General features: G+C 38.3%; 1 protein-coding gene across 1 annotated transcript in view; it reads left to right on the top strand.

Moving 5' to 3' along the window:
• Positions 1-591: 591 nt before the first annotated feature.
• Positions 592-26,469, top strand: part of LOC134571384 (transmembrane protease serine 9-like) — a 71,247-nt gene continuing 45,369 nt past the window's right edge. The window contains exons 1-2 of the mRNA XM_063429586.1: positions 592-683; positions 2,890-2,919. Coding sequence (XP_063285656.1) covers positions 644-683; positions 2,890-2,919 — 70 coding nt within the window. The 5' untranslated portion in view covers positions 592-643. The remainder of the gene's footprint in view (positions 684-2,889; positions 2,920-26,469) is intronic.

Raw genomic sequence — 26,469 nt, 5'->3', positions numbered from 1 at the left:
AATGTTGCAGTTAACCTACAATAACTGCTTCACTTTCAACATTAACACCTCCTTATGAGTGGACGTCTAATATATCATTGTGATAAATACGTCAAAGAGATCGAAAATGCAAACATTTTGATACCCAGGTGTTAAATCCATAACATGTTATCCAAAACTGACACAAAAGCGCCCAAAACGAACCAAACTGAGGACAATTTGGTAATTATTAAAATGGTTAAGCTTGCATTGGATATAGCTTTTATAAACTAGAGAGGCATTTAGCCAGAGTACAAGGTGGTGACTGGAATTACTATTGTTTTAAAATACAACTCCTATCATGCTTAGCTAGTTTTGCAATGAGAGTGTTCCGCTTTTCAGACCAGGATATGATTATCATGTCTACTTCGTTCTATGACAATAACATTTTGAAGATAGAGCCAGAAAAAAAAAAGCTGCAAAAAAATGTGTTTATCATAACTCGATCATCTGCGTAACATTCTAACTATTTATACAAAGAGACCCGGAGAGAAAAGGCGTGCTTCGTATTTTTAATAAAAGTAGCCACTCTCAGTGGGAGGAACAGGTCGGCCTGCATTCTGTCTGCAGCACGCAATATATAGTGTGACCGTGTATAGTCAGATCTGCATCCAGGCGATTGGCCATGAATTCTGCTATTAGAAGTCTGCTTCTCCTAGGCTTGGGTGAGTGTGTCGGAGAGTGGGAGATCGGTGGTGCCCAATTTATACCATAATATCTACTATTTACACCAAAAGGGGGGCAGGCTGTTATTACCCCAGCTAAGGGCAGGTGTAGGCAGAGGAATGGCAAAATGCCTTGTAAGTTAAATGGATCCAGAGCTGAGACAGAACCAGAGGAACATTCACATAGGATTATTGGCTAAAGTGAGAAGTCCAAGTGGATTCAAAGTGAATTTGAAATTCCAGCCCAAGATAACTGAATTGGAAACATTCTCCGAGTCAGCAATGCCTCCAGGTTGTCTTCTCTGGCCTTAAATTTGAAATTCCCTTTGAATTCACTTGGCATTTTACAAGTCCATTGAAAGGTCTTCCCTGAGAAAACCCCTGAGAGTTATACTTTGAACGTGTGTTAGCCAGCGAGGAGAACGTGCTGGGTGCCATTAAAAACGGTTATTTTTTTCCCAGAAGGTTCTGAGATTGTGGATCAAACTCCATCAGAACGATTCCCAGACATAGGAAATAACCCGACACGTATAATAGTTATTTGAATACGGGACACATAGCTCGCATCGAAAATGTAGTAAAGACAAAAACATCCAAAAATAAAAATCATTTGCATTCATTGAATGTATTTAATTAAAGAAGCATTGAGAGATAACTAAACTATTAAAGACAATACATTATCATTGCCAGGAACCATATACACAGAGAATTCACCTGATTAAACCGGGTGTTTGTGTATCTACAGGCATTGCTAATATACCACAGTGTGCACCCAGGTCCTTTCACTGGTCCTTAGCGATGTGCACCCAGGTCCTTTCACTGGTCCTTAGCAATGTGCACCCAGGTCCTTTCACTGGTCCTCAGCAATGTGCACCCAGGTCCTTTCACTGGTCCTTAGCAATGTGCACCCAGGTCCTTTTACTGGTCCTTAGCAATGTGCACCCAGGTCCTTTCACTGGTCCTTAGCAATGTGCACCCAGGTCCTTTCACTGGTCCTTAGCAATGTGCACCCAGGTCCTTTCACTGGTCCTTAGCAATGTGCACCCAGGTCCTTTTACTGGTCCTTAGCAATGTGCACCCAGGTCCTTTCACTGGTCCTTAGCAATGTGCACCCAGGTCCTTTCACTGGTCCTTAGCAATGTGCACCCAGGTCCTTTCACTGGTCCTTAGCAATGTGCACCCAGGTCCTTTCACTGGTCCTTAGCAATGTGCACCCAGGTCCTTTCACTGGTCCTTAGCAATGTGCACCCAGGTCCTTTCACTGGTCCTTAGCAATGTGCACCCAGGTCCTTTCACTGGTCCTTAGCAATGTGCACCCAGGCCCTTTCACTGGTCCTTAGCAATGTGCACCCAGGTCCTTTCACTGGTCCTTAGCAATGTGCACCCCGGTCCTTTCACTGGTCCTTAGCATGGATGCCTTTCAGGAGCACTGTACACATTAGAAAAACAGAGAATAGCTAATCTCCACATAAAATGTAGATATTCTCTATTTTTCAAATTAAAACTCTGGGACATTTCTGGAGTGTCCCACTGGGATGGGTGACTTGGTGCTGGGTATCTATTCCCTCTGGCTTCGTTTCTTCGTCTATTGGCACTGATTACATTAGTCTGTGCTAAAGGACACAGTGATGCCATTATTTACATTCTCTGTGCACAAGGCACAACAGCAAACCACAGATTTAAATGAGAAATGCATTAAATTGTATCCAGGTGAGGACCAGCTATGGGGGTGGGGAGTGAATCAAGGGGTTTATCAGTAAAATTTAAGATTAATGTCTGATTAAAATCCCTAAATCTACACAATAATGTAGACTAACCTCTACCTTACATACCTGTCTCTTGCTCTCTCCTAAAGGGCAGCACTCTACTCTCTCCCCCAGCTCTGCGTCACTCCCACCTTATTTGATTGCTATTTCCTGTCCTATTGTGTTTTACACCCCACCTCCTATAGACTGTAAGCTCGTTTGAGCAGGGTCCTCTTCAACCTATCGTTCCTGTAAGTTTTCTTGTAATTGTCCTATTTATAGTTAAATCCCCCCTCTCATAATATTGTTAAGCGCTACGAAATCTGTTGGCGATATATAAATGGCAATAATAATAATAATAATAATAATAATAATAATAATAATAAGGGGATTTTATTTTTCAGGACAAAATGTGTTTTTACTAACTAGTGCTTTCCTCTTTTTTTTTTTTTTTTGTGTAGGGAAATATCTCCTGGCTGTTTCTGGAACAGGTAAGCGATAGACATGATATAAGAGGCTTACAAGGCATTGTGGGAGTTTTATTGAAGTGTAATTATATTAGAAGACCTGTACCTCAGGTTATGTGTGTAATGAAAGGAAACTGCTCTAGAACACAGTTCCTCATTGCGCAGCTCGCGGAGTCGCGGAGTTATCACAGAGTGCCAGACAACTCGCCAGGGGGTGGGAGACCACCGGGTGACCCATGCATATTGTTAAAGTCCCCATATATAAAATGTCACATGTCTATCATATCAGGCTTCTCCCAGCCGGAGTAAGAGAATAAATCCTAGTATCAAAAGATCTTCAAACTAAGTTATACAAGAAATTAAAGGACAACAATAACTAGAAAAAAAGGCTTTCTGCCAAAACACTGGGGATGCTGCTTGTGTCAGCACTTATTTTTCAATATTTTTTTTTGCGGTTATTAACATTTTTGAATGTATTTTTTTTATTCTCTTTTGCTTTCTTGCACAACGTGATATCTTAGATTGCCTATTTTATCCTTAATGTTGCCATATCCTAAATCTTGCCACAAATCTGAGTTTAGTAAATACCATATAAATAGTCATTTGTAGAGAAAAGACATTAAGCTCAAATAGATTTGGAACAATAAATGTTTCCCTTAACTTGCAAACAGTGAGGATTTCACAGCCTCTCTTAGTGACCTTTCTAACTGGAACGGCCACCTTTGTCTTACTATCTATTCAATAAAACATTGTTCACAATGTTCCATATTTAGAATGCCCGGGGGCTAAACTATTTCAAAGCAAATAATGACATAGTGAGCGAATAATGATCTATCCTGATTGGCTGGCACATGTATGACATCATCACCCCAGGCAGTTGTTCAGATTGCATTGGGCAGTGACAGAATATTTTATCAGAAGAGGAATGTGGAGATAATTATTCTGTGAGATGTAGGCTGTTTTTAACTCTATGCACTCTTTCAGACTAATTTCATTTTTGTTATGTTTTACAGTATACAAAAAAATCAATTAATTAATTTTACTTAGTTCAATACAGGGTGTCAGATTTTTAGACCATTTTATAAATATCGACACAGTATATCTGCCAGTTTTAGAATAACACCGAGGCAGCCATATGTTTTACCCCAGGTTTAACGGGGCACTCTAAGCTTGCTGTCCTAGTTATGATACCTAGATTCTCTGATGCCATGGCAATAATATCAAACTGCTGACATAAACCCGGGATATTTCCAGGGCTAAGGATTGCCACCATAACTGCTGCATTGATAATGTAGATTGAATCATTCTGCATTAATGCATCATTAAAACTGGGCAACACTGATAGGCTGAGAGCACAGAACTGGCCTGCCCCCCAGCCAATCAGCCGCCATATTGTTTCCAGTATGGGTTAACTGAAAATGATAATGTGGAATTCTGTTTTGTCAATGCGATTGAGACGCAGAAGGTCCCAGAACCCCGGTTTATATGGAGCCAGGGAACCTTGGGCAACGTAACCACCACAGTGACCTATTAATAATACACTGAGCTGTAGTAGTTATGTTGCTTTGAGTGCCCCTTATATACTTTTTATTTTTTATGATTGCATATTTTATGACAACAATATAGGGGTGTCATTTGACCACTTGGAAGCCCCCCACTCCTATAAATTCAGAAGCATTATAAAGTATTGATCTATTTACCATATTTACATACAATCCTTATCCTGACTTATTTATAGAATCGGGAATCATTGAGTCATTTCTGCGGACTTCACTTTTGAGGAGCCAGCTTGCTCTTTAAAAAATGCCAGGCTGAAGTGGTTATGGTACTATGAGTGTTTCTTTAGATGAGCTGTTGGTTTATTGGGATGTCTGCTGGCACAGTACTGCGGGAGTGGGGCTGTAGTCAGGATTAGTGCACATCCTCTGCTACCACAGCTCTGGGCTTGGCATACAGACCCTTCATATCAATGCTTTTTGGACTTGGACTAAGATATATCCTGGGATATGGGAGTCTTGTGTGTAAGAAGGCTATTTGTTTGTGTTTGGCGCCAAGCATAAAACCGCCAGCCCTCCCCAGCAGAGCATGCCAACCAAGCTCTAGGTATGGGTGTCCTGAGTGGAACTAACCAATGAGGCGCCCCGTCAGCCATGGTGTGATATATTCCAGGCTAAAAACTCCTGTGTTTGGGCCGACCAGCCTCCCTTTTCAGACCATTGGCCTTTCATTACAGCCTGACCCTTGTGGTCCACTTCACCACATCCCATATTTATTTTTAAACTGAATGTTGGGAGTTAGAGAATAACATGTTCACAGTGGACACCTACCAACATGAGAATCCCAGTACCACCACAATCAAACTATCCCAATCATTGATCATCAATGTATCCTGTGTTATAGTCTGATTGTAGTGGCATGGGAGTTATGTTAGATATCCTGATCTATACTGCACAGTACTAGTGCCCAGTGATTCCTGCCGCTGCACACCGCAGAGCATTCTAGTATAGTGGATACATGTCTCTGGTTTCACTACAATCTTCAGCATTATTATTTTCATTGAGGGTATGAAAGTGGGACTTGGGGGAGGGGGGGGGGGGCACCAGGGGACTTCCGGTGATACAGTGTTTCCACTGCTCTGGATTTATATAATATATAGCTCTGGATTTATAAATTATATTGCTCTGGATTTATATAATATATAGCTCTGGATTTATAAATTATATGGCTCTGGATTTATATAATATATAGCTCTGGATTTATACATTATAAGGCTCTGGATTTATGAATTATATGGCTCTGGATTTATATAATATATAGCTCTGGATTTATAAATTATATGGCTCTGGATTTATATAATTTATGGCTCTGGATTTATATAATTTATGGCTCTGGATTTATAAATTATATGGCTCTGGATTTATATAATATATAGCTCTGGAATTATACATTATACGGCTCTGGATTTATATGATAGCTAGATCTGGATTTATATAATACATGGCTCTGGATTTATATAATATATAGCTCTGGAATTATACATTATACGGCTCTGGATTTATATGATAGCTAGATCTGGATTTATATAATATATAGCTCTGGATTTATATAATATATAGCTCTGGATTTATATAATATATAGATCTGGATTTATATAATATATGGCTCTGGATTTATATAATATATAGCTCTGGATTTATATAATATATAGCTCTGGATTTATATAATATATAGCTCTGGATTTATATAATATATAGCTCTGGATTTATATAATATATAGCTCTGGATTTATATAATATATAGCTCTGGATTTATATAATATATAGCTCTGGATTTATAAATTATATTGCTCTGGATTTATATAATATATAGCTCTGGATTTATAAATTATATGGCTCTGGATTTATATAATATATAGCTCTGGATTTATACATTGTACGGCTCTGGATTTATATAATATATAGCTCTGGATTTATAAATTATATGGCTCTGGATTTATATAATTTATGGCTCTGGATTTATATAATATATAGCTCTGGAATTATACATTATACGGCTCTGGATTTATATGATAGCTAGATCTGGATTTATATAATATATGGCTCTGGATTTATATAATATATAGCTCTGGAATTATACATTATACGGCTCTGGATTTATATGATAGCTAGATCTGGATTTATATAATATATAGCTCTGGATTTATATAATATATAGCTCTGGATTTATATAATATATAGATCTGGATTTATATAATATATGGCTCTGGATTTATATAATATATAGCTCTGGATTTATATAATATATAGCTCTGGATTTATATGATAGCTAGATCTGGATTTATATAATATATATATAGCTCTGGATTTATATAATATATAGCTCTGGATTTATATAATATATAGATCTGGATTTATATAATATATGGCTCTGGATTTATATAATATATAGCTCTGGATTTATATAATATATAGCTCTGGATTTATATAATATATAGATCTGGATTTATATAATATATAGCTCTGGATTTATATAATATATAGCTCTGGATTTATATAATATATGGCTCTGGATTTATATAATATATAGCTCTGGATTTATATAATATATAGATCTGGATTTATATAATATATAGCTCTGGATTTATATAATATATAGCTCTGGATTTATATAATATATGGCTCTGGATTTGTATAATATATGGCTCTGGATTTGTATAATATACGGCTCTGGATTTATATAATATATAGCTCTGGATTTATAAATTATATGGCTCTGGATTTGTATAATATATGGCTCTGGATTTGTATAATATATGGCTCTGGATTTATATAATATACGGCTCTGGATTTATATAATATATAGCTCTGGATTTATATAATATATGGCTCTGGATTTATATAATATATAGCTCTGGATTTATATAATATATAGCTCTGGATTTATATAATATATAGCTCTGGATTTATATAATATATGGCTCTGGATTTGTATAATATATGGCTCTGGATTTGTATAATATATATATAGCTCTGGATTTAAATAATATATAGCTCTGGATTTATATAATATATAGCTCTGGATTTATATAATATATAGCTCTGGATTTATATAATATATGGCTCTGGATTTATATAATATATAGCTCTGGATTTATATAATATATAGCTCTGGATTTATATAATATATGGCTCTGGATTTGTATAATATATGGCTCTGGATTTGTATAATATATGGCTCTGGATTTGTATAATATATGGCTCTGGATTTATATAATATATATATAGCTCTGGATTTATATAATATATAGCTCTGGATTTATATAATATATAGCTCTGGATTTATATAATATATAGCTCTGGATTTATATAATATATAGCTCTGGATTTATATAATATATAGCTCTGGATTTATATAATATATAGCTCTGGATTTATATAATATATAGCTCTGGATTTATATAATATATAGCTCTGGATTTATATAATATATAGATCTGGATTTATATAATATATAGCTCTGGATTTATATAATATATAGCTCTGGATTTATATAATATATAGCTCTGGATTTATATAATATATAGCTCTGGATTTATATAATATATGGCTCTGGATTTATATAATATATGGCTCTGGATTTATATAATATATGTGTAACGCTCAATTGTTGATAAGATGGAAACAACTGCAGATTTCTGAGTTTGATAATGTTTATTACTTTAAATAAAAAAAGATAATCAAATTGAACTGTCTCTTTAATTCCTGGCAGGTTGTAACCAGCAGCGGTGTTTGAAGCTTTTTTTAGGATAAGGTAAATTTAACACAACCAGCGAGAAGTTCCAATTTAGGATGCAGATAATTAATAAGTAGGTGTTGGAAACAAGATTATGAGTCGATGTGGAGCAGATAGCGAACCACTTAGATTTAGGATGGTTATATATTAAGTTGAGCCAATCTGGGTTACTTAACTTATGAAGGAGTGATAATCCAAATTGGTGATAGAGATTCCACAGAGAATTTTTCGGGGTTGGAGACAGCAGGGTCACTAGCCGAGTGTGTAACTGTGTGAGGAGTATGGGTTTGCAAGTCCCTTACATAAGTAAGGATTCTTTCATTGGTGATCTGTAGATCTTGCATGCCTTGAGTGAGAGTATCCACTCTTTGGTTTAATCTGGTGATTTCAGAAGTGAGATCTGCTGTATCCATTAATTAGGCTGGATCAATCTGTAACGCTCAATTGTTGATAAGATGGAAACAACTGCAGATTTCTGAGTTTGATAATGTTTATTACTTTAAATAAAAAAAGATAATCAAATTGAACTGTCTCTTTAATTCCTGGCAGGTTGTAACCAGCAGCGGTGTTTGAAGCTTTTTTTAGGATAAGGTAAATTTAACACAACCAGCGAGAAGTTCCAATTTAGGATGCAGATAATTAATAAGTAGGTGTTGGAAACAAGATTATGAGTCGATGTGGAGCAGATAGCGAACCACTTAGATTTAGGATGGTTATATATTAAGTTGAGCCAATCTGGGTTACTTAACTTATGAAGGAGTGATAATCCAAATTGGTGATAGAGATTCCACAGAGAATCGGGGTTGCAGCAGGCAAGAGAATATCCAAAACAGTCCGAGGTCGTAGGAGAGGAGAAGGAGGGTAAATGATTAAACAGTCCGGGTCCGATACACAGTAGAAGTAAATATTCAGTTTGAAGTTCGCGGGAGCTTTCGAGTTGATCCAGCACTGTGGTGTTGACGCGGACTCTCTATGAACCCTGGGAACGACCACGTCATAGGAGGGGGAGTGGCCGCGCTCCGAGAACCCGGAAGTCCACGGTTAGCGAATGCCGGAAGGTCTGACAATATGGCTCTGGATTTATATAATATATAGCTCTGGATTTATATAATATATAGCTCTGGATTTATATAATATATAGCTCTGGATTTATATAATATATAGCTCTGGATTTATATAATATATGGCTCTGGATTTATATAATATATGGCTCTGGATTTATATAATATATAGCTCTGGATTTATATAATATATAGCTCTGGATTTATATAATATATAGCTCTGGATTTATATAATATATGGCTCTGGATTTATATAATATATGGCTCTGGATTTATATAATATATAGCTCTGGATTTATATAATATATGGCTCTGGATTTATATAATATATGGCTCTGGATTTATATAATATATAGCTCTGGATTTATATAATATATGGCTCTGGATTTATATAATATATGGCTCTGGATTTATATAATATATGGCTCTGCATTTATATAATATATGGCTCTGGATTTATATAATATATAGCTCTGGATTTATATAATATATAGCTCTGGATTTATATAATATATGGCTCTGGATTTATATAATATATAGCTCTGGATTTATATAATATATAGCTCTGGATTTATATAATATATGGCTCTGGATTTATATAATATATGGCTCTGGATTTATATAATATATAGCTCTGGATTTATATAATATATGGCTCTGCATTTATATAATATATGGCTCTGGATTTATATAATATATAGCTCTGGATTTATATAATATATAGCTCTGGATTTGTATAATATATAGCTCTGGATTTATATAATATATGGCTCTGGATTTATATAATATATGGCTCTGGATTTATATAATATATAGCTCTGGATTTGTATAATATATAGCTCTGGATTTATATAATATATGGCTCTGGATTTATATAATATATAGCTCTGGATTTATATAATATATAGATCTGGATTTATATAATATATGGCTCTGGATTTATATAATATATAGCTCTGGATTTGTATAATATATGGCTCTGGATTTATATAATATATGGCTCTGGATTTGTATAATATATGGCTCTGGATTTGTATAATATATGGCTCTGGATTTGTATAATATATGGCTCTGGATTTATATAATATATATATAGCTCTGGATTTATATAATATATAGCTCTGGATTTATATAATATATAGCTCTGGATTTATATAATATATAGCTCTGGATTTATATAATATATAGCTCTGGATTAATATAATATATAGCTCTGGATTTATATAATATATAGCTCTGGATTTATATAATATATAGCTCTGGATTTATATAATATATAGATCTGGATTTATATAATATATAGCTCTGGATTTATATAATATATAGCTCTGGATTTATATAATATATAGCTCTGGATTTATATAATATATAGCTCTGGATTTATATAATATATGGCTCTGGATTTATATAATATATGGCTCTGGATTTATATAATATATGGCTCTGGATTTATATAATATATAGCTCTGGATTTATATAATATATAGCTCTGGATTTATATAATATATGGCTCTGGATTTATATAATATATGGCTCTGGATTTATATAATATATAGCTCTGGATTTATATAATATATAGCTCTGGATTTATATAATATATAGCTCTGGATTTATATAATATATAGCTCTGGATTTATATAATATATAGCTCTGGATTTATATAATATATGGCTCTGGATTTATATAATATATGGCTCTGGATTTATATAATATATAGCTCTGGATTTATATAATATATGGCTCTGCATTTATATAATATATGGCTCTGGATTTATATAATATATAGCTCTGGATTTGTATAATATATAGCTCTGGATTTATATAATATATGGCTCTGGATTTATATAATATATGGCTCTGGATTTATATAATATATAGCTCTGGATTTGTATAATATATAGCTCTGGATTTATATAATATATGGCTCTGGATTTATATAATATATGGCTCTGGATTTATATAATATATAGCTCTGGATTTGTATAATATATAGCTCTGGATTTATATAATATATGGCTCTGGATTTATATAATATATAGCTCTGGATTTATATAATATATAGATCTGGATTTATATAATATATGGCTCTGGATTTATATAATATATAGCTCTGGATTTGTATAATATATGGTTTTGGATTTATATAATATATGGCTCTGGATTTGTATAATATATGGCTCTGGATTTGTATAATATATGGCTCTGGATTTGTATAATATATGGCTCTGGATTTATATAATATATATATAGCTCTGGATTTATATAATATATAGCTCTGGATTTATATAATATATAGCTCTGGATTTATATAATATATAGCTCTGGATTTATATAATATATAGCTCTGGATTTATATAATATATAGCTCTGGATTTATATAATATATAGCTCTGGATTTATATAATATATAGCTCTGGATTTATATAATATATAGATCTGGATTTATATAATATATAGCTCTGGATTTATATAATATATAGCTCTGGATTTATATAATATATAGCTCTGGATTTATATAATATATAGCTCTGGATTTATATAATATATAGCTCTGGATTTATATAATATATGGCTCTGGATTTATATAATATATGGCTCTGGATTTATATAATATATGGCTCTGGATTTATATAATATATAGCTCTGGATTTATATAATATATAGCTCTGGATTTATATAATATATGGCTCTGGATTTATATAATATATGGCTCTGGATTTATATAATATATAGCTCTGGATTTATATAATATATAGCTCTGGATTTATATAATATATAGCTCTGGATTTATATAATATATAGATCCGGATTTATATAATATATGGCTCTGGATTTATATAATATATAGCTCTGGATTTATATAATATATAGATCTGGATTTATATAATATATGGCTCTGGATTTATATAATATATAGCTCTGGATTTATATAATATATAGCTCTGGATTTATATAATATATAGCTCTGGATTTGTATAATATATAGCTCTGGATTTGTATAATATACGGCTCTGGATTTGTATAATATATAGCTCTGGATTTATATAATATATAGCTCTGGATTTATATAATATATAGCTCTGGATTTGTATAATATACGGCTCTGGATTTGTATAATATATAGCTCTGGAATTATACATTATACGGCTCTGGATTTATATGATAGCTAGATCTGGATTTATATAATATACGGCTCTGGATTTGTATAATATATAGCTCTGGATTAATATAATATATAGCTCTGGATTTATATAATATATGGCTCTGGATTTGTATAATACATAGCTCTGGATTTATATAATATATGGCTCTGGATTTGTATAATATATAGCTCTGGATTTGTATAATATATAGCTCTGGATTTGTATAATATATGGCTCTGGATTTATATAATATATAGCTCTGGATTTATATAATATATAGCTCTGGATTTATATAATATATAGCTCTGGATTTGTATAATATATAGCTCTGGATTTATATAATATATAGCTCTGGATTTATAAATTATATGGCTCTGGATTTATATAATATATAGCTCTGGATTTGTATAATATATAGCTCTGGATTTATATAATATATAGCTCTGGATTTGTATAATATATAGCTCTGGATTTATATAATATATGGCTCTGGATTTATATAATATATAGCTCTGGATTTGTATAATATATAGCTCTGGATTTATATAATATATGGCTCTGGATTTATATAATATATAGCTCTGGATTTGTATAATATACGGCTCTGGATTTATTTAGTATATGGCTCTGGATTTATACATAATCCGGCTCTAGAAAGATTAAGTGTGTCTGCACAATGAGATCCAATGTAAGAAGAGGAATCGGTGATGCCTTACCTCGTTTTCCCTGATTCACGTGGCGGTATCAGTGACAATGAATAGAGATGAGAGGACAGGAAGCGCTCTGAGCAGCGCACATTCTGTAACAATGCTTTGGGTGCAAAATATATTTCGAGGTTTTCTTGAGGCTAAATTTGAGAGGAATTTTCAAAACGTCACATTGTACTCAAAGTAATAGGTCATTGGGTGTGTCCGGCTGGGATTCTAGAACAGCAGAAGTTACTTTGGAGTAGTGATAGCTAACAGTGATATAGAAAGGGTAGTAGATACCTGGAATAGCCTTCCAGTGGGAGCAGTAGCAGTGATATAGAAAGGGTAGTAGATACCTGGAATAGCCTTCCAGTGGGAGCAGTAACAGTGATATAGAAAGGGTAGTAGATACCTGGAATAGCCTTCCAGTGGGAGCAGTAACAGTGATATAGAAAGGGTAGTAGATACCTGGAACAGCCTTGCAGTGTGAGCAGTAACTGTGATATAGAAAGGGTAGTAGATACCTGGAATAGCCTTCCAGTGGGAGCAGTAACAGTGATATAGAAAGGGTAGTAGATACCTGGAATAGCCTTCCAGTGGGAGCAGTAACAGTGATATAGAAAGGGTAGTAGATACCTGGAATAGCCTTCCAGTGGGAGCAGTAACAGTGATATAGAAAGGGTAGTAGATACCTGGAATAGCCTTCCTGTGGGAGCAGGAACAGTGATATAGAAAGGGTAGTAGATACCTGGAATAGCCTTCCAGTGGGAGCAGTAACAGTGATATAGAAAGGGTAGTAGATACCTTTAATAGCCTTCCAGTGGGAGCAGTAACAGTGATATAGAAAGGGTAGTAGATACCTGGAATAGCCTTCCAGTGGGAGCAGGAACAGTGATACAGAAAGGGTAGTAAATACCTGGAATAGCCTTCCAGTGGGAGCAGTAACAGTGATATAGACAGGGTAGTAGATACCTGGAATAGCCTTCCAGTGGGAGCGGTAACAGTGATATAGAAAGGGTAGTAGATACCTGGAATAGCCTTCCAGTGGGAGCAGTGACAGTGATATAGAAAGGGTAGTAGATACCTGGAATAGCCTTCCAGTGGGAGCAGTAACAGTGATATAGAAAGGGTAGTAGATACCTGGAATAGCCTTCCAGTGGGAGCAGTAACAGTGATATAGAAAGGGTAGTAGATACCTGGAATAGCCTTCCAGTGGGAGCAGTAACAGTGATATAGAAAGGGCAGTAGATACCTGGAATAGCCTTCCAGTGGGAGCAGTAACAGTGATATAGAAAGGGTAATAGATACCTGGAATGGCCTTCCAGTGGGTGCAGTAACAGTGATATAGAAAGGGTAGTAGATACCTGGAATAGCCTTCCAGTGGGAGCAGTAACAGTGATATAGAAAGGGTAGTAGATACCTGGAATAGCCTTCCAGTGGGAGCAGTAACAGTGATATAGAAAGGGTAGTAGATACCTGGAATAGCCTTCCAGTGGGAGCAGTAACAGTGATATAGAAAGGGTAGTAGATACCTGGAATAGCCTTCCTGTGGGAGCAGGAACAGTGATATAGAAAGGGTAGTAGATACCTGGAATAGCCTTCCAGTGGGAGCAGTAACAGTGATATAGAAAGGGTAGTAGATACCTGGAATAGCCTTCCAGTGGGAGCAGTAACAGTGATATAGAAAGGGTAGTAGATACCTGGAATAGCCTTCCAGTGGGAGCAGGAACAGTGATACAGAAAGGGTAGTAAATACCTGGAATAGCCTTCCAGTGGGAGCAGTAACAGCGATATAGAAAGGGTAGTAGATACCTGGAATAGCCTTCCAGTGGGAGCAGTAACTGTGATATAGAAAGGGTAGTAGATACCTGGAATAGCCTTCCAGTGGAAGCAGTAACAGTGATATAGAAAGGGTAGTAGATACCTGGAATAGCCTTCCAGTGGGAGCAGTAACAGTGATATAGAAAGGGTAGTAGATACCTGGAATAGCCTTCCAGTGGGAGCAGTAACAGTGATATAGAAAGGGTAGTAGATACCTGGAATAGCCTTCCAGTGGGAGCAGTAACAGTGATATAGAAAGGGTAGTAGATACCTGGAATAGCCTTCCAGTGGGAGCAGTGACAGTGATATAGAAAGGGTAGTAGATACCTGGAATAGCCTTCCAGTGGGAGCAGTAACAGTGATATAGAAAGGGTAGTAGATACCTGGAATAGCCTTCCAGTGGGAGCGGTAACAGTGATATAGAAAGGGTAGTAGATACCTGGAATAGCCTTCCAGTGGGAGCAGTAACAGTGATATAGAAAGGGTAGTAGATACCTGGAATAGCCTTCCAGTGGGAGCAGTAACAGTGATATAGAAAGGGTAGTAGATACCTGAAATAGCCTTCCAGTGGGAGCAGTAACAGTGATATAGAAAGGGCAGTAGATACCTGGAATAGCCTTCCAGTGGGAGCAGTAACAGTGATATAGAAAGGGTAGTAGATACCTGGAATAGCCTTCCAGTGGGAGCGGTAACAGTGATATAGAAAGGGCAGTAGATACCTGGAATAGCCTTCTAGTGGGAGCGGTAACAGTGATATAGAAAGGGTAGTAGATACCTGGAATAGCCTTCCAGTGGGAGCAGTAACAGTGATATAGAAAGGGCAGTAGATACCTGGAATGGCCTTTCAGTGGGAGCAGTAACAGTGATATAGAAAGGGTAGTAGATACCAGGAATAGCCTTCCAGTGGGAGCAGTAGCAGTGATATAGAAAGGGCAGTAGATACCTGGAATGGCCTTTCAGTGGGAGCAGTAACAGTGATATAGAAAGGGTAGTAGATACCAGGAATAGCCTTCCAGTGGAAGCAGTAACAGTGATATAGAAAGGGTAGTAGATACCTGGAATAGCCTTCCAGTGGGAGCAGTAACAGTGATATAGAAAGGGTAGTAGATACCTGGAATAGCCTTCCAGTGGGAGCAGTAACAGTGATATAGAAAGGGCAGTAGATACCTGGAATGGCCTTTCAGTGGGAGCAGTAACAGTGATATAGAAAGGGTAGTAGATACCTGGAATAGCCTTCCAGTGGGAGCAGTAACAGTGATGTAGAAAGGGTAGTAGATACCTGGAATAGCCTTCCAGTGGGAGCAGTAACAGTGATATAGAAAGGGTAATAGATACCTGGAATGGCCTTCCAGTGGGTGCAGTAAATGTGATATAGAAAGGGTAGTAGATACCTGGAATAGCCTTCCAGTGGGAGCAGTAGCAGTGATATAGAAAGGGTAGTAGATACCAGGAATAGCCTTCCAGTGGGAGCAGTAGCAGTGATATAGAAAGGGTAGTAGATACCAGGAAGAGCCTTCCAGTGGGAGCAGTAACAGTGATATAGAAAGGGTAGTAGATACCTGGAATAGCCTTCCAATGGGAGCAGTAGCAGTGATATAGAAAGGGTAGTAGATACCAGGAATAGCCTTCCAGTGGGAGCAGTAGCAGTGATATAGAAAGGGTAGTAGATACCTGGAATAGCCTTCCAGTGGGAGCAGTAACAGTGATATAGAAAGGGTAGTAGATACCTGGAATAGCCTTCCAGTGGGAGCAGTAACAGTGATATAGAAAGGGTAGTAGATACCTGGAATAGCCTCCCAGTGGAAGCAGTAACATTGATACAGAAAGGGTAGTAGATACCTGGAATAGCCTTCCAGTGGGAGCAGTAACCGTGTTATAGAAAGGGTAGTAGATACCTGGAATAGCCTTCCAGTGGGAGCAGTAACATTGATATAGAAAGGGTAGTAGATACCTTGAATAGCCTTCCAGTGGGAGCAGTAACAGCGATATAGAAAGGGTAGTAGATACCTGGAATAGCCTTCCAGTGGGAGCAGTAACAGTGATATAGAAAGGGTAGTAGATACCTGGAATAGCCTTCCAGTGGGAGCAGTAACATTGACATAGAAAGGGTAGTAGATACCTGGAATAGCCTTCCAGTGGGAGCAGTAACAGTGATATAGAAAGGGTAGTAGATACCTGGAATAGCCTTCCAGTGGGAGCAGTAACAGTGATATAGAAAGGGTAGTAGATACCTGGAATAGCCTCCCAGTGGCAGCAGTAACAGTGATATAGAAAGGGTAGTAGATACCTGGAATAGCCTTCCAGTGGGAGCAGTAACAGTGATATAGAAAGGGTAGTAGATACCTGGAATAGCCTTCCAGTGGAAGCAGTAATAGTGATATAGAAAGGGTAGTAGATACCTGGAATAGCCTTCCAGTGGGAGCAGTAACAGTGATATAGAAAGGGTAGTAGATACCTGGAATAGCCTTCCAGTGGGAGCAGTAACCGTGTTATAGAAAGGGTAGTAGATACCTGGAATAGCCTTCCAGTGGGAGCAGTAACAGTGATATAGAAAGGGTAGTAGATACCTGGAATAGCCTCCCAGTGGCAGCAGTAACAGTGATATAGAAAGGGTAGTAGATACCTGGAATAGCCTTCCAGTGGGAGCAGTAACAGTGATATAGAAAGGGTAGTAGATACCTGGAATAGCCTTCCAGTGGGAGCAGTAACAGTGATATAGAAAGGGTAGTAGATACCTGGAATAGCCTTCCAGTGGGAGCAGTAACAGTGATATAGAAAGGGTAGTAGATACCTGGAATAGCCTTCCAGTGGGAGCAGTAACAGTGATATAGAAAGGGTAGTAGATACCTGGAATAGCCTTCCAGTGTGAGCAGTAACAGTGATATAGAAAGGGTAGTAGATACCTGGAATAGCCTTCTAGTGGGAGGAGTAACAGCGATATAGAAAGGGTAGTAGATACCTGGAATAGCCTTCCAGTGGGAGCAGTAACAGTGATATAGAAAGGGTAGTAGATACCTGGAATAGCCTTCCAGTGGGAGCAGTAACAGTGATATAGAAAGGGTAGTAGATACCTGGAATAGCCTTCCAGTGGGAGCAGTAACAGTGATATAGAAAGGGTAGTAGATACCTGGAATAGCCTCCCAGTGGATGCAGTAACAGTGATATAGAAAGGGTAGTAGATACCTGGAATAGCCTTCCAGTGTGAGCAGTAACAGTGATATAGAAAGGGTAGTAGATACCTGGAATAGCCTTCTAGTGGGAGCAGTAACAGCGATATAGAAAGGGTAGTAGATACCTGGAATAGCCTTCCAGTGGGAGCAGTAACAGTGATATAGAAAGGGTAGTAGATACCTGGAATAGCCTTCCAGTGGGAGCAGTAACAGTGATATAGAAAGGGTAGTAGATACCTGGAATAGCCTTCCAGTGGGAGCGGTGACAGTGATATAGAAAGGGTAGTAGATACCTGGAATAGCCTTCTAGTGGGAGCAGTAACAGTGATATAGAAAGGGTAGTAGATACCTGGAATAGCCTTCCAGTGGGAGCAGTAACAGTGATATAGAAAGGGTAGTAGATACCTGGAATAGCCATCCAGTGGGAGCAGTAACAGTGATATAGAAAGAGTAGTAGATACCTGGAATATCCTTCCAGTGGGAGCAGTAACAGTGATATAGAAAGGGTAGTAGATACCTGGAATATCCTTCCAGTGGGAGCAGTAACAATGATATAGAAAGGGTAGTAGATACCTGGAATAGCCTTCCAGTGGGAGCAGTAACAGTGATATAGAAAGGGTAGTAGATACCTGGAATAGCCTTCCGGTGGGAGCAGTAACAGTCATATAGAAAGGGTAGTAGATACCTGGAATAGCCTTCCAGTGGGAGCAGTAACAGTGATATAGAAAGGGTAGTAGATACCTGGAATAGCCTTCCAGTGGGAGCGGTAACAGTGATATAGAAAGGGTAGTAGATACCTGGAATAGCCTTCCAGTGGGAGCAGTAACAGTGATATAGAAAGGGTAGTAGATACCTGGAATAACCTTCCAGTGGGAGCAGTAACAGCGATATATAAAGGGTAGTAGATACCTGGAATAGCCTTCCAGTGGGAGCAGTAACAGTGATATAGAAAGGGTAGTAGATACCTGGAATAGCCTTCCAGTGGGAGCAGTAACAGTGATATATGAAGGGTAGTAGATACCTGGAATAGCCTTCCAGTGGGAGCGGTAACAGTGATATAGAAAGGGTAGTAGATACCTGGAATAGCCTTCCAGTGGGAGCAGTAACAGTGATATAGAAAGGGTAGTAGATACCTGGAATAGCCTTCCAGTGGGAGCAGTAACAGTGATATAGCAAGGGTAGTAGATACCTGGAATAGCCTTCCAGTGGGAGCAGTAACAGTGATATAGAAAGGGTAGTAGATACCTGGAATAGCCTTCCAGTGGGAGCAGTAACAGTGATATAGAAAGGGTAGTAGATACCTGGAATAGCCTTCCAGTGGGAGCAGTAACAGTGATATAGAAAGGGTAGTAGATACCTGGAATAGCCTTCCAGTGGGAGCAGTAACAGTGATATAGCAAGGGTAGTAGATACCTGGAATAGCCTTCCAGTGGGAGCAGTAACAGTGATATAGAAAGGGTAGTAGATACCTGGAATAGCCTTCCAGTGGGAGCAGTAACAGTGATATATGAAGGGTAGTAGATACCTGGAATAACCTTCCAGTGGGAGCAGTAACAGCGATATATAAAGGGTAGTAGATACCTGGAATAGCCTTCCAGTGGGAGCAGTAACAGTGATATAGAAAGGGTAGTAGATACCTGGAATAGCCTTCCAGTGGGAGCAGTAACAGTGATATAGAAAGGGTAGTAGATACCTGGAATAGCCTTCCAGTGGGAGCAGTAACAGTGATATAGCAAGGGTAGTAGATACCTGGAATAGCCTTCCAGTGGGAGCAGTAACAGTGATATAGAAAGGGTAGTAGATACCTGGAATAGCCTTCCAGTGGGAGCAGTAACAGTGATATAGATTTATATAGGGTTAAACACTCTTTTGAGTGATGCCTGTGCCTTATCAAGTGAAGAAAATATATTGATATATATGCTTATGTCTTTTATGAAAGAATATTTGAATAGGAGACCTTCTGCAGCTGGCCCAGGTTTCTATGTGGCTAAATGAGTCAATTGCGGGTCAGTCTTCATGCTGATTGGCTATTGAGGATTACATTTCAGTTGACTGTTTTTATTTTAATTTTATTTTTTGTCTATTGTTCACTAAACTTTATTGAAAATGTCTTTGCTGCTAGAGTTTTAGTAGAGAAAGTAAATACATAATATGAGCCTCCCGTCTTGATATAAAATTGTTAGTTATATGTATATTAGTAAATACATTTCTAAAATTGACAAAAATCTTAACACTGGAAAACAAGCCTTAGTGCGATGTGTGAGATGGCCACTAGATGTCACTGTTGTGTCTTTGAAATGCTGCTGTATGTGGTGTGTGACATTCACGTCCTACATACAATCAAAGTAAAATATGAATAACTTAGTCCGTAACGTCCCCAGACTAGTAACTCTCCGACGGTGAGCAATAAGGCACGTTCGCATGGTAACAATAAATCCAGGTTCAATAATCAATATTCCAGCATATTTTAAGATATTGGGGTTTCTATGTGTCTGCTAGTTGAGTAAAATAAACAGTCTCATGCATATGACCCATGCTGGCACGATGATTCTCATTTAATTATTTAATTATTTTATTTAGAAAATATGTTACCAGGAAGGATACATTGAGATTTCTCTCATTTTCAAGTATGTCCTGGGTCCACAAATCATTGCATTGCTACAATAGGGTACAATAAAATACAAAAACAATATTAGTACACAATATATACAAAATGTAACATAGAACAGGTAGGAAATATATAATAAACCATGACACGTGCATTCTGTTTTGAGGTATGTAGAGAGGGATCTCTTAAAGCTGGGCTAGTCCACTATGCCTGTAGAAAGTCACACCTTAGGCGACACTCCAGAAGTGTCACGGGGCATAACCCCTAAATCTTTAAACTATAGAAAGATACTCTAGTTGCTGGGTAGAAAAACCAGAAACACGAGTATCAGCTGGAAAAATAATATGAGAGATACATACATAATAAGATCCTATAGGTAAAATAAGTAGATCAAAAATGGTCAAAAGTGGATAAAGAATTAATCAAGCCAAATGGCTATCCTCCTGTCTTCAGGGCTCTTCAAAACATCTACTGGACTCAGACTCTGGACACAATTGTGCGTTTCTATATATGCCAATACACCGGAGAAGTTGTTTATAGTTTGGCGAAATCAGAACCATATTCATTTATTTGTCCTTGAGAACTGAATTTGAGCAATATACAGGGAACGGTATCAAAATGTTATTGCCGTAATGAGTCTAAAATTAATAAAGCAAATTCATCTGGATATACAATTTATGTAATTACATATATCACTAGCATGGGTGCCGATTATATCTAATATTGGCTCGTCATATGCGACTGCTTGTTGGTGGTTCAGTCGGGGCGGACAGATAATTGTCTCTTCGAGTCGGATCCCTGACGGGACTAATATTATTCACACCGATTGGAATTTTTGTTTGAGCTTTCCTGGTCTTGCGATATAACACATGTGTGTAAATATATAACATCGAGTTCTGACAAAGGGACTGTCCAATAAGTACAAATATACCGGCGTTAGTCTAGATGTCTTTGACATAGATGGATTGGTGAACAAGTTTATTGTTATATGATTCCTATTTACGTGTTCACGATCGGATGACTGGAACCTATAGGGTTAATTCCCTTTTCAATCGGCAGGTAAAAATCTATTTACGAAGGTCGCCTTCGTATTGGACCATTCATAAATCTAATTAGCATAATGTGACGTCTGTATTTTGGCGCCCCAAAACAGATGAATTCTGACGTCCGATTGGCTTATTTTCTGAAGCATTAACAGAACTAAGGGTATTTAACAGAGACCTTGTGGTCAGAACGGATTCAGCGCCTGACAAAGGTGCATTACTCTGGCACCGAAACGCGCGTCGGGTTGAGGGTTTATTCCTTGACTTACACTCTTTTTCACTTATAGGGCACTGTATCACCATGTGCAGGTAACCAACACTCTAAGTATGGTTCTGCACATTAGCACTTTTTTACTTTAACACTATAGTATTTCTTCCCTCCTGTCATTTTTGTATACCTAGTCTGACTGGCGTCTTTTGACAACTTTAGGAGTTTAAATTATGTGGAACTGAATATCTGCACACAAGGATAGGTGTATTTACTATATAGCTAGTACTCATATGTTATCTGTGCAATTGGCTACATATTTAGCAAGTCTTTTACAGCTTAACTTGCTACAGAGCCATTCTTATTTTGCACACATATGAGTTTCTTTGGACACTTTGTCACTAACTGTATATCATCTGAATAAGATATTATTTGGTTCCAAGCCATCTCAGGTATTTATTTGGCTTTCATTTTATATTGCAACCTCCACTCACTCTATGAAGGTGACTAATATATCAGATTACTAAGAGTGGGCAATTTATTATTATGTCAGTCTCCATTTAGATACAAGGGTTCTAAGTAAGGCTCTTTCACATCTCTAATATATCTCAGACTTGGACCATTTCGATTATATTAAAGTCCAGAGTCTGAGTCCAGTAGATGTTTTGAAGAGCCCTGAAGACAGGAGGATAGCCATTTGGCTTGATTAATTTTTTATCCACTTTTGACCATTTTTGATCTACTTATTTTACCGATAGAATCTTATTATATATGTATCTCTCATATTATTTTTCCAGCTGATACTCATGTTTCTGGTTCTTCTATCCAGCAACTAGAGTACCTAGGGCAGCACAAAACCAGGATACACCACTGACTGCACCCCTGGCACTCACAGCACCCTCACTCACACACACACACTGAACCCCTGACACTAACAGCACCCTCACTCACACACACACACACACACACACACACACACACACACACACACACTGAACCCCTGACACTAACAACACCCCCACCCCCCCCCTCCCCCCCCCACACACACTGCACCCCTGGCACTCACAGCACCCCCCTCCCCCCCACACACACACACAAACACTGCCCCACTGACACTCACAGCACCCCTGACACTCCCAGCACCCTCACACACACTGCACAAAATTCTTTCCTGGCATTTTTGTCTCCTGGTATCCCATCCATGGAGAGACCAGAGACAAATTTCAAGCAAACACAGTGCTAGCATGTTACTGAATTTGCTTGCGCTGTACAGAACAAATTCAGGGAATTTTCTTCCCAGTCCGGCCCTGCTACTACTAAACTGTACCAGTATGGGTGTATATCTTATTCAAAAGTGAAAGAGCATACAGTTGCAGGGCCGCAATTAGGGGTTGTCAACGGTTGTCACGGGCCCAGTTTCTGAGAAGACAGTATTTACATTGCTTTCCAGAGCCACCTCTAGTGGCTGTCACTGTGACAGCCGATAAAGGCCCTTCCTTTAGTAATGATGATCTCAGCCTAGGAAGGAGCAATGGTGAGTGGCGAGGCTATGTAAGGAAAGTTAATCTTCTTTATTATACTATTATGGGGGCTAGTGAGCGAGGGGGGGGGGGGATAAATCTAAATATGGACTCAAATTATTAAAATTTCCAAATCGTTCAATAATCTTAGAAAAAGTTACCAAATGATTTATCTGCAGAAGAAAGTTTTTTTATTGGTATTGAATCAACGATAACGATAAGAATACATGTTCGTATTCCTAAAGTTAGGTGTCCCTTTAAGGATGCGTTAGCATTTCATGTAAACCTGTATTGGAATATTTGGAAGGCCGTCTAGATGTGCTGCTTACTGTTGCATGTTGGATGGATACATGTACTAATAAATCACCTGTATTTAAATAATATATGATCCAGCTTGCCCAGGCTCCATTGTGTTCTGGTTTAATTGTGTTTCGTGTTACTGCAACGTGCAGGAAGTATAAGACCCGAACACACGATGATTGTTTATAAAAGCCGCTCTCTCTTCCTTGGCAGCGACTGCCTGTACGCGGGATTCTCTCACATTTTATTTACGTCACATTGTTGTGACAATCATAAATTCATCTGTTGAACTTGGACGTCGGATGATCCATCATAAGTGACTTATTGTTCAATCAGTTTATAACACAGAACAGTCAGCACACCCTGTCCGTTAATTAGTACAAGGCTGTCATTATTTTTAAGCAAATAAATAGCCAAAGGTAGTGTGTGCTTTGCTTTAATTGCCCACCATTAGCTTATGTTACTTAAACAGGCCCAGAGCTTGCAGATAAAATAACAGCTACGTGTCTGTATTCAAAGCGTGCAGTTTAGTATTCGTCATACTTAAAAACCATTTTAAGATGTGAATAACATGGATTGTCAGAAATCTTATAAATGAGAAGAATCAGTGAAAGATGCTCAATGTTGGCATGAGATAATATAAGCAGCGGATTTAGGCCAATGGTTACTACGTTTCATGGTAATATTGTTACAGGAAGACCCAACACCTTCTAGAGAGTATTCTGCACTGAAAGACCCCACACCTTCTAGAAAGTGTTCTACATAGAAAGACCCCACACCTTCTAGAGAGTATTCTGCACTGAAAGACCCCACACCTTCTAGAGAGTATTCTACACAGAAAGACCCCACACCTTCTAGAAAGTGTTCTACATAGAAAGACCCCACACCTTCTAGAAAGCGTTCTACATAGAAAGACCCCATGTTTGCTGGAGTGTATTCTGTACAGAAAGGCCCAACACCACTGTAGCGGATCCAGGGTAACCCGACCGGTTACCTTCGTTAATCCCTTCCTTCAGCCGTTCAGGAACCACTTAAAGTAGAAAGAGACCCATTTCCCCCCAGTAACTGGACGAGACACAGCTCTGGAGGTACAACATTGACCATGCTTTATTGGTACAGCTTCATTTTATGCACAGACCCCCACAGAGGGTCTCTATTCTATTCAACACAAGCCCAGGCTGGAGGGGGATGGTTTACAGATAACAATCTCCCGCTCTGGCAGATATCAACAGTGCAATAAGTACAGACAATAAGACACTTCACAAACATTGGGGAAACTTAGGGGGCTCTGCAACCCCAGAAAGAAAAGGGGCACATATATAAAATATACATCCCTGAATATGTTCCGTTCTTATGATGTACACGTCCCAGCTATGATCCCTCTAAATAGCGAGGCTATTGGATGTACAGAGCCCGAGAAATCATAGTGTAAAGTCTGGGGCTTGAGGCTCTGTGCATCCCCGCAAAACCAAATTGCGCTAATTCACTTAGGGAAGGATGGTGTTTTGCCGGCCAATGAAGAGAAAGGGCGCGAACCAATTTGAATGGTACCCCTTCTCCTATTGGCCGGCATGGGATTCCAGGCGGCCAGCTGGGATTCTGCGGCTGTGAGGCTGACTCACAGATCCAGGGATTCTCTGCTGGACTTGCGTCTCTCTCTCCGGTGGATATCTCCACGCAGGTAGCACCGGAGAGAGCGCTCTTTGGGCAGCCACTAGCCCGGATAGTGATTAGGCTATTTTAAGACAGGTTAGGGTGATCCGAACCGCCAGTACCCCAAAAGGGTCCCCTCCAACCTCAGGGACCTGTTCATGGAAGTGCGAAGACCCCGCAAGGGAAGCGTCTCCTTTCGGGATACGAATGCTCCCCCTGGTGGCCACCTAGTGGAATGCTCACCTTGGTGGGCACCTAGTGGAATGCTCACCAAGGGGAGCACTCATTAATTACTTACCTTGCGGTTTCACACCTATGGTGTGAACGTTCTGATTAATTGGTGTGAACATTCTAACAGGCTACCGCGGTGGTCCTCGTTCGGGAGACGAACGGGTTCCGTTAGTTTGAGTGCTCCCGAATGGTAAACAGGGCATATTACACAAAATATAAGGAGCAGGGGAAACACATAATACTGGGGAAAAATACACGAACAAACAAGTGGGCAGAAGGGGGATGGCACTCAGTGACACAGAAATACCCCGTGTTTGCTGGAGTGTATTCTGCACAGAAAGACCCCGTGTTTGCTGGAGTGTATTCTGCACAGAAAGACCCCGTGTTTGCTGGAGTGTATTCTGCACAGAAAGACCCCGTGTTTGCTGGAGTGTATTCTGCACAGAAAGACCCCGTGTTTGCTGGAGTGTATTCTGCACAGAAAGACCCCGTGTTTGCTGGAGTGTATTCTGCACAGAAAGACCCCGTGTTTGCTGGAGTGTATTCTGTACAGAAAGACCCCGTGTTTGCTGGAGTGTATTCTGCACAGAAAGATCCCGTGTTTGCTGGAGTGTATTCTGTACAGAAAGACCCCGTGTTTGCTGGAGTGTATTCTGTACAGAAAGACCCCGTGTTTGCTGGAGTGTATTCTGTACAGAAAGACCCCGTGTTTGCTGGAGTGTATTCTGCACAGAAAGACCCCGTGTTTGCTGGAGTGTATTCTGCACAGAAAGACCCCGTGTTTGCTGGAGTGTATTCTGCACAGAAAGACCCCGTGTTTGCTGGAGTGTATTCT

This window comes from Pelobates fuscus, chromosome 8 (assembly GCF_036172605.1).
Source record: "Pelobates fuscus isolate aPelFus1 chromosome 8, aPelFus1.pri, whole genome shotgun sequence".
Classification (NCBI taxonomy): domain Eukaryota; kingdom Metazoa; phylum Chordata; class Amphibia; order Anura; family Pelobatidae; genus Pelobates; species Pelobates fuscus.
Note: the sequence above shows the minus strand (reverse complement) of the source record. Positions and strands in the feature narration are given on the sequence as shown.